The sequence below is a fragment of the Acipenser ruthenus genome, unplaced genomic scaffold (assembly GCF_902713425.1).
Source record: "Acipenser ruthenus unplaced genomic scaffold, fAciRut3.2 maternal haplotype, whole genome shotgun sequence".
Taxonomy (NCBI): domain Eukaryota; kingdom Metazoa; phylum Chordata; class Actinopteri; order Acipenseriformes; family Acipenseridae; genus Acipenser; species Acipenser ruthenus.
Window position 1 is genome coordinate 62062 of NW_026707909.1, and position 17234 is coordinate 79295.

Sequence of the window (17234 nt, forward strand, 5' to 3'; positions counted from 1 at the left end):
TGCGCGTTTACTAGAGATAATAATCACACCGTTAGAGTGGTATTACACTCGCATCGTGATGGCGATCCCTGCTCGTCTCCCGCCTCTCTCAAGCAGGACTGTGTGTTTATTTAGTATAACACTGAACACAGTGTAACGAGGCATCATTTATTGGATGTAAAGCGGCGGTCACAGTGTTGGTGTGTCCAGCCTTGAGCCAGAGTGACCGGGACGGACATGTATGACCGCTTAACCACCCGGACCGCTTACTGACCACAAACACCAAGATATTAATGAGGAGCTGAGCGGGAAAGCTGCGAGATTCTTAAACATGAATCACATGAATCGGGGTACAAACCACTGCACTTGTGTGAGGTGTCCACAATTAAAATCCTTTTTTTTATTTATATTTTGCCAAGCGGTCAATTATTATTTGATTCGTATCGAACAAAAGTAAATAAACTCTCACCTGGATTTTCTTCCCTAAATCTTCTCCCAGGTTCGATATTTTTTTTAACTTTTCGCTTCGATCGTTTCACGTTTTTTTCAGAGGGTAAAAAAAGTAAATGCATATATTAAAAAAAAAAACATTATACTATTAAGTGTTTAAATAATATAGTTTTTTAATAGAACTAAAAAAAAATTCAAACTCGTCGTCTCTCCTCACAACCGTCTTCGCGGTTTTCTTGGTGTTCGCGCGCCCCTTCGTGGCTCGAGCTCGCAATGTAAGGTCGAGGTGAGGAGGGAAGAAACTGCGCGCCCGTGTCCGCCATTTTGGCTCCGTGTTATTATCTATTTCAAAGGCGCTGGACTCCTGTTTAGAGCCGCAATGGCGTCAGTTTCACAGCCGCGTCTGCGATAGTCCTCAACACCTCGCTTGTTGATGTGAAGTCACTCCAGTACAGGAACGTCTGTTCAAGATAAGCATCCTCTCAAACCGAATCATTAAATAACAAACATTGTCGCTGTTTTAAAAACAAAAACGCATTCCGGTACGGTGTGCTTTATTTTATCTAATATATTTCAGACAATCTTTCTTTCTTTCTTTCTTTCTTTCTTTCTTTCTTTCTTTCTTTCTTTCTTTCTTTCTTGTAAACTTTACAACTGTTGTTTTTATGACATATTCTCCTTCCCAGTGACGATAGTACAGTAATACGAGATCTTGCTGTGAACACAGCAGGATCGATGAGGGAGGTTGTGTGCTGTTTCTCATCGGCTGTTATACTAGTTTTCAGTTAGTTTATTATAGAAATGTCTCAACTGAATCAACACGTGTTATTATGATGATGATGGTGATGATGATGATGATGATGATGATGATGTGATAACAGCATTTCGCCTCCCGCTGCCGCTTGTGAATTTCAGTTCACGACTCGACTTGCTGTTTAGCCACAGAGCGCACGCAGACGCGTCGGGAACATTAAACTAAGCGACTATTCAAGATGAATAACAATGAAGATGGAGTGTGAAAAATGACGTTTCACCAAAAATAGTATGCGGCCATAGTCCTCCACAACCACCCCGAGTCTAATAGGAGAAGAAAACAGAAATACACTGCGGCTGCACCTGTTGAGACCGCTGGGGCTTTTTCGTTATCAGATAAAAACTCCTCCCCCTCGATCATATCAAGCACTCAACATTAAGAGACTTCGGTGCTTATCAGAAGACTCAGGAGAAAGGGGAGCGACTCGAGACTTCTTCAGCACCCCGCAAAGGGTAAAGTCTGATGGCATTACAGCTGTTGTAATGAAGCTGCATTCTCAACTTGGTTTCCACTGCCCGACAGTACAGCTCTCTGCTTTACTCAGCAGCCTCAATCTGATCACGACATGAATCATTACCCAATTGAACGTGGTTTTGCGCAATTTCACAACAAAGGCAGCGTACACTGCGTAGCTATGCATGTATTGATTTAATTGTTGTTGTTTTATTCAAGGTGAAGTTTTATACAAACGATACTTTTATTTGGTGAAGTATTCTTTGGGAATTTATTTTGACTTTATTGGCGGTTTTGATTGGATCGCCAATAATACTTCCACCAATCAGAGTGTGGCATATAGTGTGCGATCCCGCCCTCTCCAGCAGACTGCAGCGCAGGATAAACGGGGGGGGGGGGGGGGGGGGGGGGGGGGGGCTGTGTCGGGTGTCACAGTGGATAGGAGAAAAATAATTTTCAAGCAGATTTAAAGCATTTTCGTTTCGGCTTTTATTGTTAAAGCTTCCACACACGGGACTTTTTCGACCTTAAAAAAGAAACAAGGAGATTAGATAGAGGGGCATTCAGAACAGAAAATAGGAGGCGCTTTTTTACACAGAGAATTGTGAGGGTCTGGAACCAACTCCCCAGTAATGTTGTTGAAGCTGACACCCTGGGATCCTTCAAGAAGCTGCTTGATGAGATTCTGGGATCAATAAGCTACTAACAACCAAACGAGCAAGATGGGCTGAATGGCCTCCTCTCGTTTGTAAACTTTCTTATGTTCTTATGTTCTAACTGTGCATAAACTGCATATCACATTTCTAATTTGAATGCATTGGGACCTTGACTCTTCCTTATCAAACGCTATCAAATAAGAGACCTTTACACTTAACAGACTCATAAACGCACAGGTAGGCGTTACTGTAACTCTCAGGTAACTATACTGTGTACCCGAGCAAAGTCTACTGGAACAGAGAACTGCGACAGAGGAGAAAGAGACTCGAGAGACTTCAGCGCTCTGAAAGGTAAAGTTTAATAAAAACATTATTTCCAAAAACTAAAAAACGCCCGTCACGTGTCACGCTGCTTATTCTCATGCAGGTAATGGTTTATTTTGAGCGCGGCTGCTTCCGGTTTATCTGAAGCGTTTCATTCTTGTTATTCGAGATCAGACCGGGTTTGGCTTGTGTTTAATATTACCGAATAATTCACGACTCTGCTCCCGTAAGAGAAAGAGAGCTAAACCAGCGAGCAGCCTCGCTTTATAAAGCAGTGTGTAACGGGTGTGTAGTTCCGTCTTGAAGTCCAGTCCCATGTGAATACACAGTCAATAGATCTGCAGTGGGCTGGTCTGTATCCCCGGCATTGATTACACTGTAATGCTGGGCTCACAATACTGGTAGGCGCGTCTAAAATAATAATTATATATATATATAAGATAGTCAGTTGAGTTGGTTATTAGTTTATAAAAGCCTGTCTGGTTTCTGCTGAATCTCTATCGGGGTCTGAAACAAGAACCGAACTCGGACCCGGATTTTCTAACTGAACCCGGCCCGGAATTCAGAGCCGAACCCTCGAAAATCTTTCTTATTAAATCGGATCTTCATCGCGTCTCACTGGAGTCGCTCACAGCAGCATCGTGTTTATATTTACACATTCCTCATCTTAACATCCGCGTTTAAAATGAAACGACACCTTTTCTCCTTTCTCTAAACTACAGGCAAATGTAAAGCTTGACTCAATAAAAAAGTATAATAATTCTGGCATGTACATTAAATACTTAAATGCTGTACAACTAACTTTAATAAAGGGATTTAGAACACATTATGTGAATGTTTCATTTCTTGTTGAACTCTCTGCCGCGCCCTGTGTGATAAAACTGCACAGCTTTGTATCATAAAACTGTATCCAGTTATCGGTACAAAGTCTACGTTAACAGCAGGGACACACAAAGACAATTACAGTTACTGGAAAAGCAGATCCTGTTATCAATAAAACACACCGTTTTATGGTTAGGAGGTGTATCCCTTTTGAAAATCATTATGTGAAAATGGATTACAGTAATGCAGGCGCTATACATTTTACACAATATATACAGGGCTTCTGTTTTTCGGGTTTTATTAATTGTATTTTTCGGTGCTTATTGAGCTATTTTCGAGTTTTACGTAAATCGTTTTCTTCCGGGGTTTTCGTTTTTTATATACTGTATGAAATTAGTGTTTTCGGTTACTTTCCAGAATGCTTCAGAGTTTGTTTTTTTTTCTGTCAGTATGTATAGTAGTAACTCGACAGGACTTGCACTCTTCAGCTGTCTCTTCTTTCCTTTGCTGTCTTCCACAGTGAAATCCCTCTGGTCTCGGCACATTCTTCTTGGGTTTTTGTCTGGAGGTATTTGTTTCACATTTCTTCACAATTCTGTTTTAAATCCTCCGTATCTTAACTGTAATACAGCTTGAAATCCCGCTAACAAGCCTCCATCGTGATTGTAATCTCGTTTTAAATCTCGCAAGCGGAGTCTCCAATAGAAATGCAGGAATGGGCTGTCACTCAATAGTTGGGGCGGGTTTAAAGTATTCAGAACGAATCACTGATAGATGCAAGTCAGGAAGGCGGGACATTGCCCAGCAGCACAGGGAAATGTATTTATTATTATTTGTGTCTAAGGTTTTATTTTTTAATGGGAATAGTAGCCATTTCCACAGTTTTTCTGGTTTTTTCCGGTGTTTATTGGCTATCCACCCATTTCATTTTTTATTTTTTGTATTGGGGGTGTTTTATGGGTTAAAACCGAAAATCAGAAGCCCTAAATATATGATATATTCATTGTGTTTGGATTTGTTCATTATGAAATACAAACAATAAACAGCAGACTAACTGTGATAATAAAAAGGGTTCGGAGTGATGGCAAACAACACGAGAAGATAAAGAGACAGAAAAAGAGAAAGTGAGGAGGAAGAACGAGGGCTGGTCTAAGAAGAGAGAAAAAGGTAAGAAGTGAAGCTCTAAACTCTTTAATAATTGGCTTATTTCACTTCTGTTGCAGAGGAGAAACACAGCTAACTGAGGAACGAGTGATTCAGAAGATACAGACATGGGTAGGAAGAGAAGGAAACGAAGAAACAGTAAAGAGGAACCACCCGATATGTCAGGAGACTCTTCCAGGTAATCTCCTGTCTCTTCACTGTGCAGAGGCATGCATGCTCCAGTTTAATAACACACCTGATGACTCCAGTCCAGGTTCACCAGCAGCACCAGCACCTCAATGACACTCCCAGGAACTGCTGCCCTTTCACTTTGGAGCTGTGTTCAGGGTTTGTAATGAATAGTAACATGTCTTTGATGATTATTATTTACACGCGTGTTTCACCTCAACAGCGGGAATGTCCAGGTGAAGACAGAGAGGAGAGAGGACGAGGAGCAACTGGGGAGGGAGGAGAGACTGAAAAGGGAGGAGGAGGAGGAGGGGCCTAAGGGGAAGAGACAGAAGAGGTTTGTTTTTCGATTAAAAAAATTGTTTACCTGGCAGAGGTGAAAGGTCACACGGCTGTTGAGCACCCAGCAGTTAGGATTCTGCAGACAAGCTTCTCAAAGCCAGGTAAACAATAATTAATGTCTATTGTATTCAGTTCTATTCTGTTCTGTTATAAGTACAGAGTAGAGGCTGGTTGATTTGAATGGGATGAGGAGGGCTGTCTGGCAGTTAGGATTCTGCAAACAAGCTTCTCAAAGCAGGTGAAGGCAGATTTAAAAACGATACAAAACCTGCCATGGACTTGAAGCAGTTTCAGCTTCTTGTAATGAAGGGGCCGGGACTCCCAGGAACTGCTGCCCTTTCACTTGGGAGCTGTGTTTAGTGTTAAAAATTAATAGTAAAATGTCTGTGATGATGATTATTTACACACGTGTTTCACCTCAACAGAGAGAACAGCGAGGAGGAGACAGAGAGGAGGGAGGATGAAGAGGCACTGGAGAGACTGGGGGGAGCGATGGTGAAGAAAGTGAAGAGGGAGGAGGAGGAGAAACTGAAGGAGGAGGAGGAGAAACTGAAGCGGGAGCAGGAGGAGAAACTGAAGAGGGAGAAGGAGAAACTGAAGGGGGAGAAGGAGAAACTGAAGGGGGAGAAGGAGAAACTGAAGGGGGAGAAGGAGAAACTGAAGCGGGAGCAGGAGGAGAAACTGAAGAGGGAGAAGGAGAAACTGAAGAGGGAGAAGGAGGAGAAACTGAAGAGGAAGGAGGAGGAGAAACTGAAGAGGACAGAGGAGGAGAGACTGAGGAGGGAGGAGGAGAGACTGAGGAGGGAGGAGGAGAGACTGAGGAGGGAGGAGGAGAGACTGAGGAGGGAGGAGGAGAGACTGAGGAGGGAGGAGGAGAGACTGAGGAGGTGTACTATTTCATGATACAATTTTGTCACAATGATACTCAAGAGAGAATATTCAAGTACAATATTGAAAACAAAATGTGGAAACCATCCTAACACCAGGATTATGAAGCTGTGTGTGCAGAGAAGAGACTGAAGAGATCAGCAGAGACTTTGTTATTAGAAATGTATTCATTGCAAGACGATTGGGGAGTTTGTTCAGCTTTCTGAAGAACAGAAGCTGCTGATTGAAGGATACCTCAGAGAACTCGAACCCGTGGCTCAAAGACTGGGCAAGACCAGAAGGGTGCATGTACTGCACTTCCAGCAGGGGGGGTCAGGACCCTTACAGGTCACGCAGCGCTAACCCTGTCTCCTGTTACAGTAGGATGTCACGAAATCTGCGTGTACAGATTTCTTTACGTACTCTTTTCATTTGCTCAGCATACACTCTTATCTCAGGGGAGACGTTAGGAGGACAGAGATGGTACTACTCCTTGTGGGGTATTTTTATTACGCTCTTGACCCGCAATATATCCAGATGACTAATATAGCACACAAGAAATTGACAGACTCATGTATTTAAAGTTTTTTACGAATCGGAGTAGGATTAGTACTCGTTCGTACTTCATATCCCCAGCTGACAGACGCACTGGGCAGTCCAGTGTCTTAACAGATATCAACGTTAACACTTTAATACATTTATATGTATTTGCAAGGCCGACAAGCAGGCCAAGAACACATTACCTAAAGTACCCAATGGTCTATTTCAGCAAAATACTCTTATTTCTAAAACATAGCGTGAGTCCCTTATAGCAATAACATGCAATACATGTGAGATAAAATAATAATTGATTAATGCTTACCCTTAAATATAAATCGTAAAGGAATATGACTGTCTTCACCAGGCAAATGAAACTGAGTTCAATCAGCTCAATTGGGTAGGTCTGCAGAAGATGGACCACCTTGCCCTGTCTGGGATGAGTGTGGTACTCCATTGTAATTACTTAGGAGTTATATAGGTTTTTCGTCTCATTGGAATACATGGGACGCCTCAATTAAATCCAGTCATTAATCTGTTGAGACAGCTCTTCTCCCTTTTACAAATAATAGTTTTCAAAAGATCCGGACCAACTTTTCAGAATTAATGGGAGTCATGTACCAATAAATTCAAGACTTCACATTTGTCCAACTCTAAGATCTTATTCCTTGTTTTCCTCCAAGCCCCTCCTTTATCTGAAAAGTTAAGTGAACCAAAGTTCCCAGGATCTTGCTTTTATAATATAATATAAAAACTCTACTGTTATATGTGCATGCAAAACACTATTTTTATATGTGTTATATATGAGAGATGTTCTTAACATGTGACATCATCTTCTAATTGATTATGTTTTACTAAATTAAAGGTATGTGTTTCTTTTAACCTCATGTTGTTTCATCATTTTGTTAATGAGTCAGTTTCAATTCCATATACCATTGTCTAACAGAGTTTTTGACAAAAGATTGTCTCATACAATATTCAAGTCAATTAGTTTCACTAAGTTTAAGTGGTAATAGTTTTCTTTAGAATTATTTATTCCTTAAAGATTATACTAACCAGGCTCTGACCTGTACCTGACTTTTGAATGTGCTTTCCAAGCAGTTTTCCAGTCTCCTGTTTTTTGCAAACACTTTTTAGATTTATGACCTATAAAGGTGACGCAGTTTCAGAACCGCTCCTCGGTCGCCTAGCAACAAGGCGCTCAGAGGAACGACGTCATCAGCGGTCCAGCAGATTGAGAGTTCGAATGGCGGTTGGTTTATTTTTCCAGCAGTTAAAGAGAAGACGGGAGAGCGCGTTTACTTTACTGTGTAGAGACATTTATAATGAATACAACAAAACCAAACACATTTACACGTCAAAGAGTGTCTCTGGTCTTTGAATTGCGCGTTTACTAGAGATAATAATCACACCGTTAGAGTGGTATTACACTCGCATGGTGCCCGTCGATCCCTGCTCGTCTCCCGCCTCTCTCAAGCAGGACTGTGTGTTTATTTAGTATAACACTGAACACAGTGTAACGAGGCATCATTTATTGGATGGAAAGCGGCGGTCACAGTGTTGGTGTGTCCAGCCTTGAGCCAGAGTGACCGGGACGGACATGTATGACCGCTTAACCACCCGGACCGCTTACTGACCACAAACACCAAGATATTAATGAGGAGCTGAGCGGGAAAGCTGCGACATTCTTAAACATGGATCACATGAATCGGGGTACAAACCACTGCACTTGTGTGAGGTGTCTTCACAATTAAAATCCCTTTTTATTTTATTTTTACCAAGCGGTCAATTATTATTTGATTCGTATCTTAAAAAAAAGTAAATAAACTCTCACCTGAATTTTCTTCCCTAAATCTTCTCCCAGGTTCGATATTTTTTTTAACTTTTCGCTTCGTTCGTTTCACGGTTTTTCAGAGGAAAAAAAAGTAAATGTATATATTTAAAAAATATATATATACTGTTATCCTCCCTCTTCAGATAATAAGCTTTATCGAGCCCCAGCTACACCTCAGCATTGCCCCGGTTGGTTCATTATTAAAGCGGGCTGTCGAGACTGCCAGCGAGCCGAGCGAGGTGTGATATAAACACGCACGATTATTTAAACTCTTTCGTGACTTGAATGTCTCAGAACAGCTGTTTGTTTAACATGGATTCCGGTCTGTTTGGTTGTCGTCCAACCCCAAGTACCGCTCGTTTTTGAACTAATATACTTTCGGTTTCATTTTCAACGCAGTTCGCTTCAGCTACACGAAAGAGACGCGCTTGTGGTGAAGTTGGTGAGTCGATTTTATACTTTTTATCATTGAAGATAGTGGTTTATAAAACTATATTCATTATAATAATAATAATACTAATAATAATAATAATAATACTAATAATAATAATACTAACAACAATACAATAAATACATAATAATAATAATAATAATAATAATAATAATAATAATAATAATAATAATAATAATAATAATAATAATAATAATAGTCATAATATATGTGTGCATTGTACTCGTGTCTTTGCATCATAGGGCCGCCTCTCAAACTCGAGCTCTATCCAAACCAATTCAGTGTCATTTCAACACTGTGCAATAATCTTATTCATGTATTTGTCAGGTGAAAGCAGCGAGACAGATATAGCTGTGCTTGATATTAACCGGAGTGTGGTTCACATACCTGCGCTTTCTTTCTGTTTGTTTTTAGCATTAGGAACTACAGAACTCTGTCGTCCGTTTTAGTTTTTTAGACGCCCTGTTCATTTTACTTTTAATAGTTGAAGTAAAACACTCTCTCAGTCCACACACAGGTGTTTAGTACAGGTTTATATTGTCTGACTCGTGTAAAACACTCTCTCAGTCCACACACAGGTGTTTAGTACAGGTTTATATTGCACAGTTTTTACACAGCGGTTCACTCTGCCTGTGACTCGTGTAAAACACTCTCTCAGTCCACACACAGGTGTTTAGTACAGGTTTATATTGCACAGTTTTTACACAGCGGTTCACTCTGCCTGTGACTCGTGTAAAACACTCTCTCAGTCCACACACAGGTGTTTAGTACAGGTTTATATTGCACAGTTTTTCCAGTGCGGTTAACTCTGCCTGTGACTCGTGTAAAACACTCTCTCAGTCCACACACAGGTGTTTAGTACAGGTTTATATTGCACAGTTTTTACACAGCGGTTCACTCTGCCTCTGACTCGTGTAAAACACTCTCTCAGTCCACACACAGGTTGTCAGTGTTGTCATTGTCAATGTTGCATCCTTCTTCCAGTTCATGCCCTCTTCTTGTGTTCATTTATTTTCAATGCATTTTCTACGTTCAAGTTGTTCATTTTTTTTGGTTTTTGTTTTTTCACAAAATGGCTGTTGGCAGATGATTTTATTTTAACAGTTTGAGCGTGTGGTTTCCTAGCTTCCGTTTAGTTTAAAGTCAAGTGCCTCAACTCCACCCACGGTACTTTCCAGAAGACTCAGGAGAAAGAGAAGCGACTCGAGTCTTCTTCAGCACTCTGCAAAGGGTAAAGTCTGACCGCATTACAGTTGTTTTAATGAACCTACATTAGCAGCTTGGTTATAGACTTAACAAAGAGAATTTGATTCAGTTTGTCTGTAAATCATAATTCACATGTTTATCAATCAGGATTTTGATATATTTATAAAAGGATTCAAAGCAATCGACTTCTTTCATGTGATCAAATACAAGAATACAAAGCCCAAACAAAGATTGTGTATTAGCAGTTAATAAACTTATTTCAAACAGTTTATTTTAAAATAAAATAATATTCAGTGACTAAAGTTCAGACTAGAAGTCTTTCTCTGTGTCTTCAAATTACACTGAAGATGCTGAGAGAGACTTCTAGAGGAAACGTTTGCCATTGAATTTACACTGAAGACGCTGAGAGAGACTTCTAGCGGAAACGTTTGCCATTGAATTTACACTGAAGACGCTGAGAGAGACTTCTAGTGGAAACGTTTGCCGTTGAATTTACACTGAAGACGCTGAGAGAGACTTCTAGTGGAAACGTTTGCCATTGAATTTACACTGAAGACGCTGAGAGAGACTTCTAGCGGAAACGTTTGCCATTGAATTTACACTGAAGACGCTGAGAGAGACTTCTAGTGGAAACGTTTGCCGTTGAATTTACACTGAAGACGCTGAGAGAGACTTCTAGTGGAAACGTTTGCCGTTGAATTTACACTGAAGACGCTGAGAGAGACTTCTAGTGGAAACGTTTGCCATTGAATTTACACTGAAGACGCTGAGAGAGACTTCTAGTGGAAACATTTGCCGTTGAATTTACACTGAAGACGCTGAGAGAGACTTCTAGTGGAAACGTTTGCCGTTGAATTTACACTGAAGACGCTGAGAGAGACTTCTAGTGGAAACGTTTGCCGTTGAATTTACACTGAAGACGCTGAGAGAGACTTCTAGTGGAAACGTTTGCCATTGAATTTACACTGAAGACGCTGAGAGAGACTTCTAGTGGAAACATTTGCCGTTGAATTTACACTGAAGACTCTGAGAGAGACTTCTAGTGGAAACGTTTGCCATTGAATTTCCACTGACAAAAAGACGCTGACAAATAATTGTAGAAACGTTGGTCATCTCTAAACTGGGCGCTATTACGTGTTTCACAGTTCTGTCTGGTTTGGTTCAATGTGATACCACAGTCCTCGCAGCGACACAGTGGTTAAAATGGTACTCAAACTTCTTCCAGTTTATGTCCGTGTTCTTCTGTTCATTTATTTATTTTCGTTGCGTTTATTTTCAACGCATTTTCTAAGTTCAAGCTGTTTCTTGTTTAGTTGTTTCAGTTAAATAGATGGCGAAACAAAGCACCTCTATATAAATACATTTCTGCATGCAGTGTTGATGAAACTGAAAGACGCTGCTGATGGTATGTGACTTTTTAGGTTTTCATACTGTGTGGTTTGCCGCACGCTATAGCTTAAAATCAGAACAATACACGTGGTTTTCTAGTTTATATTTTCAGTTTGAAACCTCAGCATTGACACGATTTAAGGTCAAGTGCCTGATGAAAAAAAATTATAACAAGCAAACCATGTAGCTATGAATTTAATACGGAGACTATTTAACTTGCTCTTAATTTAGGAATTGTTATAAACGGATATTTATGTAATTGTTTGTTTTTTTATTCAAGGTGAAGTTTTGATTTGGCAATAATCTTATTCATGTCCTTGTCAGGTGAAAGCAGCGAGACAGATATAGCTGTGCTTGATATTAGCCGGAGTGTGGTTCACATACCTGCGCTTTCTTTCTGTTTGTTTTTAGCGTTAGGAACTACAGAACTCTGTCGTCCCTTTTAGCTTTTTAGACGCCCTGTTCCTTTTACTTTCAATAGTTGAAGTAAAACACTCTCTCAGTCCACACACAGGCGTTTAGTACAGGTTTATATTGCACAGTTTTTACACAGCGGTTCACTCTGCCTCTGACTCGTGTAAAACACTCTCTCAGTCCACACACAGGTGTTTAGTACAGGTTTATATTACACTGTTTTTCCAGTGCGGTTAACTCTGCCTCTGACTCGTGTAAAACACTCTCTCAGTCCACACACAGGTGTTTAGTACAGGTTTATATTGCACAGTTTTTACACAGCGGTTAACTCTGCCTGTGACTCGTGTAAAACACTCTCTCAGTCCACACACAGGTGTTTAGTACAGGTTTATATTGCACAGTTTTTACACAGCGGTTAACTCTGCCTGTGACTCGTGTAAAACACTCTCTCAGTCCACACACAGGTGTTTAGTACAGGTTTATATTGCACAGTTTTTCCAGTGCGGTTAACTCTGCCTCTGACTTGTGTAAAACACTCTCTCAGTCCACACACAGGTGTTTAGTACAGGTTTATATTGCACAGTTTTTCCAGTGCGGTTAACTCTGCCTCTGACTCGTGTAAAACACTCTCTCAGTCCACACACAGGTGTTTAGTACAGGTTTATATTGCACAGTTTTTCCAGTGCGGTTCACTCTGCCTCTGACTCGTGTAAAACACTCTCTCAGTCCACACACAGGTGTTTAGTACAGGTTTATGTTGCTATGTCTCTGACATGGTGAATATAATTTAGCTCCTGTGTGTTGCACTGTGTTGCTTTGACTGTGAATTCAGGAACTTATTTCAATTCTGTTGCAGAGGAGAAACACGGCTAACTGAGGAACGAGTGATTCAGTAGAGGGAGACATGGACTGGTTTTCATGGTGGAGAAAAAGAAACCGTAATGAGTTTGAACCACCCGATATGTCAGGAGACTCTTCCAGGTAATCTCAGTTCTTGTTTCTTCACTGTGCAGAGGCATTATTATTATTATTATTATTTGTTTATTAGCAGACTCCTTTATCCAAGGCGACTTACAGAGACTAGGGTGTATGAACTATGCATCAGCTGCAGAGTCACTTACAACTACGTCTCACCCGAAAGACGGAGCACAAGGAGGTGAAGTGACTTGCTCAGGGACACACAATGAGTCCGTGGCTGAGGTGGGATTTGAACCAGGGACCTCCTGGTTACAAGCCCGTTTCTTTAACCACTGGATCACACAGCCTCCTGTGGACCACACAGCCTCCTGTAGGAGGCATGTGTGCTCCAGTTTAATAACACACCTGATGACTCCAGTCCAGGTTCACCAGCAGCACCAGCACCTCAATGACACTCCCGGAACTGCTGGCCTTTCACTTGGGAGCTGTGTTCAGGGTTTGTAATGAATAGTAACATGTCTTTGATGATTATTATTTACACGCGTGTTTCACCTCAATAGAGGGAATATCCAGGTGAAGAGACAGAGGAGGGAGGACGAGGAGGAACTGGAGAGACTGAGGAGAGAAAACGAGGAACTGAGAAGGAGGTTTGTTTTCAATTTAAAAAAATAACTCGCAAGTTATGTTTACAGTCCTGTCTTATTCCTTCATTGTGTGGTGGCATGCTGGTCAATACCTTTACTAAGAAGCTGCTCATGAATCCAAATCCTAGGAATCCTATGCTTTACCACACCTCTCTGTGCTTTACAATGCTTCCCTATGCTTTACCAGACCTCTCTGTGCTTTACAATGCTTCCCTGTGCTTTACCAGACCTCTCTGTGCTTTACAATGCTTCCCTATGCTTTACCAGACCTCTCTGTGCTTTACAATGCTTCCCTATGCTTTACCAGACCTCTCTGTGCTTTACAATGCTTCCCTGTGCTTTACCAGACCTCTCTGTGCTTTACAATGCTTCCCTATGCTTTTACCACACCTCTCTGTGCTTTACAATGCTTCCCTGTGCTTTACCAGACCTCTCTGTGCTTTACAATGCTTCCCTGTGCTTTACCAGACCTCTCTGTGCTTTACAATGCTTCCCTATGCTTTACCAGACTTCTCTGTGCTTTACAATGCTTCCCTGTGCTTTACCAGACCTCTCTGTGCTTTACAATGCTTCCCTGTGCTTTACCAGACCTCTCTGTGCTTTACAATGCTTCCCTGTGCTTTACCAGACCTCTCTGTGCTTTACAATGCTTCCCTGTGCTTTACCAGACCTCTCTGTGCTTTACAATGCTTCCCTATGCTTTTACCACACCTCTCTGTGCTTTACAATGCTTCCCTGTGCTTTACCAGACCTCTCTGTGCTTTACAATGCTTCCCTGTGCTTTACCAGACCTCTCTGTGCTTTACAATGCTTCCCTGTGCTTTACCAGACCTCTCTGTGCTTTACAATGCTTCCCTGTGCTTTACCAGACCTCTCTGTGCTTTACAATGCTTCCCTATGCTTTTACCACACCTCTCTGTGCTTTACAATGCTTCCCTGTGCTTTACCAGACCTCTCTGTGCTTTACAATGCTTCCCTGTGCTTTACCAGACCTCTCTGTGCTTTACAATGCTTCCCTATGCTTTTCCAGACCTCTCTGTGCTTTACAATGCTTCCCTGTGCTTTACCAGACCTCTCTGTGCTTTACAATGCTTCCCTGTGCTTTACCAGACCTCTCTGTGCTTTACAATGCTTCCCTGTGCTTTACCAGACCTCTCTGTGCTTTACAATGCTTCCCTATGCTTTACCAGACCTCTCTGTGCTTTACAATGCTTCCCTATGCTTTTACCACACCTCTCTGTGCTTTACAATGCTTCCCTATGCTTTACCAGACCTCTCTGTGCTTTACAATGCTTCCCTGTGCTTTACCAGACCTCTCTGTGCTTTACAATGCTTCCCTGTGCTTTACCAGACCTCTCTGTGCTTTACAATGCTTCCCTGTGCTTTACCAGACCTCTCTGTGCTTTACAATGCTTCCCTATGCTTTTACCACACCTCTCTGTGCTTTACAATGCTTCCCTGTGCTTTACCAGACCTCTCTGTGCTTTACAATGCTTCCCTGTGCTTTACCAGACCTCTCTGTGCTTTACAATGCTTCCCTATGCTTTACCAGACTTCTCTGTGCTTTACAATGCTTCCCTGTGCTTTACCAGACCTCTCTGTGCTTTACAATGCTTCCCTGTGCTTTACCAGACCTCTCTGTGCTTTACAATGCTTCCCTGTGCTTTACCAGACCTCTCTGTGCTTTACAATGCTTCCCTGTGCTTTACCAGACCTCTCTGTGCTTTACAATGCTTCCCTATGCTTTTACCACACCTCTCTGTGCTTTACAATGCTTCCCTGTGCTTTACCAGACCTCTCTGTGCTTTACAATGCTTCCCTGTGCTTTACCAGACCTCTCTGTGCTTTACAATGCTTCCCTGTGCTTTACCAGACCTCTCTGTGCTTTACAATGCTTCCCTATGCTTTTACCACACCTCTCTGTGCTTTACAATGCTTCCCTGTGCTTTACCAGACCTCTCTGTGCTTTACAATGCTTCCCTGTGCTTTACCAGACCTCTCTGTGCTTTACAATGCTTCCCTATGCTTTTCCAGACCTCTCTGTGCTTTACAATGCTTCCCTGTGCTTTACCAGACCTCTCTGTGCTTTACAATGCTTCCCTGTGCTTTACCAGACCTCTCTGTGCTTTACAATGCTTCCCTGTGCTTTACCAGACCTCTCTGTGCTTTACAATGCTTCCCTATGCTTTACCAGACCTCTCTGTGCTTTACAATGCTTCCCTATGCTTTTACCACACCTCTCTGTGCTTTACAATGCTTCCCTATGCTTTACCAGACCTCTCTGTGCTTTACAATGCTTCCCTGTGCTTTACCAGACCTCTCTGTGCTTTACAATGCTTCCCTGTGCTTTACCAGACCTCTCTGTGCTTTACAATGCTTCCCTGTGCTTTACCAGACCTCTCTGTGCTTTACAATGCTTCCCTGTGCTTTACCAGACCTCTCTGTGCTTTACAATGCTTCCCTGTGCTTTACCAGACCTCTCTGTGCTTTACAATGCTTCCCTATGCTTTACCAGACCTCTCTGTGCTTTACAATGCTTCCCTATGCTTTACCAGACCTCTCTGTGCTTCACAATGCTTCCCTATGCTTTACCAGACCTCTCTGTGCTTTACAATGCTTCCCTGTCCTTTACCAGACCTCTCTGTGCTTTACAATGCTTCCCTGTGCTTTACCAGACCTCTCTGTGCTTTAGAATGCTTCCCTGTGCTTTACCAGACCTCTCTGTGCTTTACAATGCTTCCCTGTGCTTTACCAGACCTCTCTGTGCTTCACAATGCTTCCCTATGCTTTACCAGACCTCTCTGTGCTTTACAATGCTTCCCTGTGCTTTACCAGACCTCTCTGTGCTTTACAATGCTTCCCTGTGCTTTACCAGACCTCTCTGTGCTTTAGAATGCTTCCCTGTGCTTTACCAGACCTCTCTGTGCTTTACAATGCTTCCCTATGCTTTACCACACCTCTCTGTGCTTTACAATGCTTCCCTATGCTTTACCAGACCTCTCTGTGCTTTACAATGCTTCCCTATGCTTTACCAGACCTCTCTTGTGTGTGTGTGTATGTTCGGATTTACTTTTTCCACAGTACTTGTTATATTTCATTCATGCAATATGGACCTCTGTTAATATGGAGCATAACACATTATTTTAAAATAAAATACAGTGCATGGGGTGGGGATACTGTCGTATTCATTTCCCCTGCATTAATCCGGCCCTGGGGTCAAGTCATATGATCAGACAGTCCTAACTCCTCCAACGCAATACGGCTTGGTTAAACAGACCTGTTGTTCTGATCCATAGAGTCACACGCTACTTATTCATTGTTTAGATATTGTATTATAAATATATATATATATATATATATATATATATATATATATATATATATATATATATATATATATATATATATATATATATATATATATATATATATATATATTGGGGCCCCTCAAAATCCGGCCCTGGAGACAGTGTGACCTTTCAGCTCTGCCTGTATAGATGTAAAGTACTGGGGGGGTGTCTGTCAGAGTGAAAGGTCACACTGTCACATGATTTGAATGGAATGAGGGAGGCTGTTCATTCTCCAGACGAGCTCCAAGCAGCTCAAAGTAGCTACAGACAGATTTTACAATATTCCAGTATTATCAGAAATGTAAACTGGCCATGAAGAACTGAAGCAATCGAAAACTGGGATCAGTTTTAAACACAGCAATGCGGCAACACAAAAGCATCTGAGAAACACGATGGCGCCGACACTCTTCAAGACAGAATCATTTTATTTTAACAATGTGTTTATTATGACA

The 17234-nt window shown here is 41.6% G+C and overlaps 1 protein-coding gene across 3 annotated transcripts in view; it reads left to right on the top strand.

Annotated features, from left to right (window-relative positions):
- The window catches only part of LOC117432546 (uncharacterized), a 34690-nt gene that overhangs the window by 14816 nt on the left and 2640 nt on the right, over positions 1-17234 (top strand). For 2 of the 3 annotated variants that reach the window (XM_059019503.1, XM_059019504.1), the window contains exons 2-3: positions 12727-12851; positions 13349-13435. In XM_059019503.1, the coding sequence (XP_058875486.1) occupies positions 12775-12851; positions 13349-13435 (164 nt within the window). In that variant the 5' untranslated portion in view covers positions 12727-12774. Of the gene's footprint in view, positions 1-8586; positions 8853-12726; positions 12852-13348; positions 13436-17234 lie in introns of those variants that run through there. The other variant, XM_059019502.1, reaches the window with a different exon arrangement.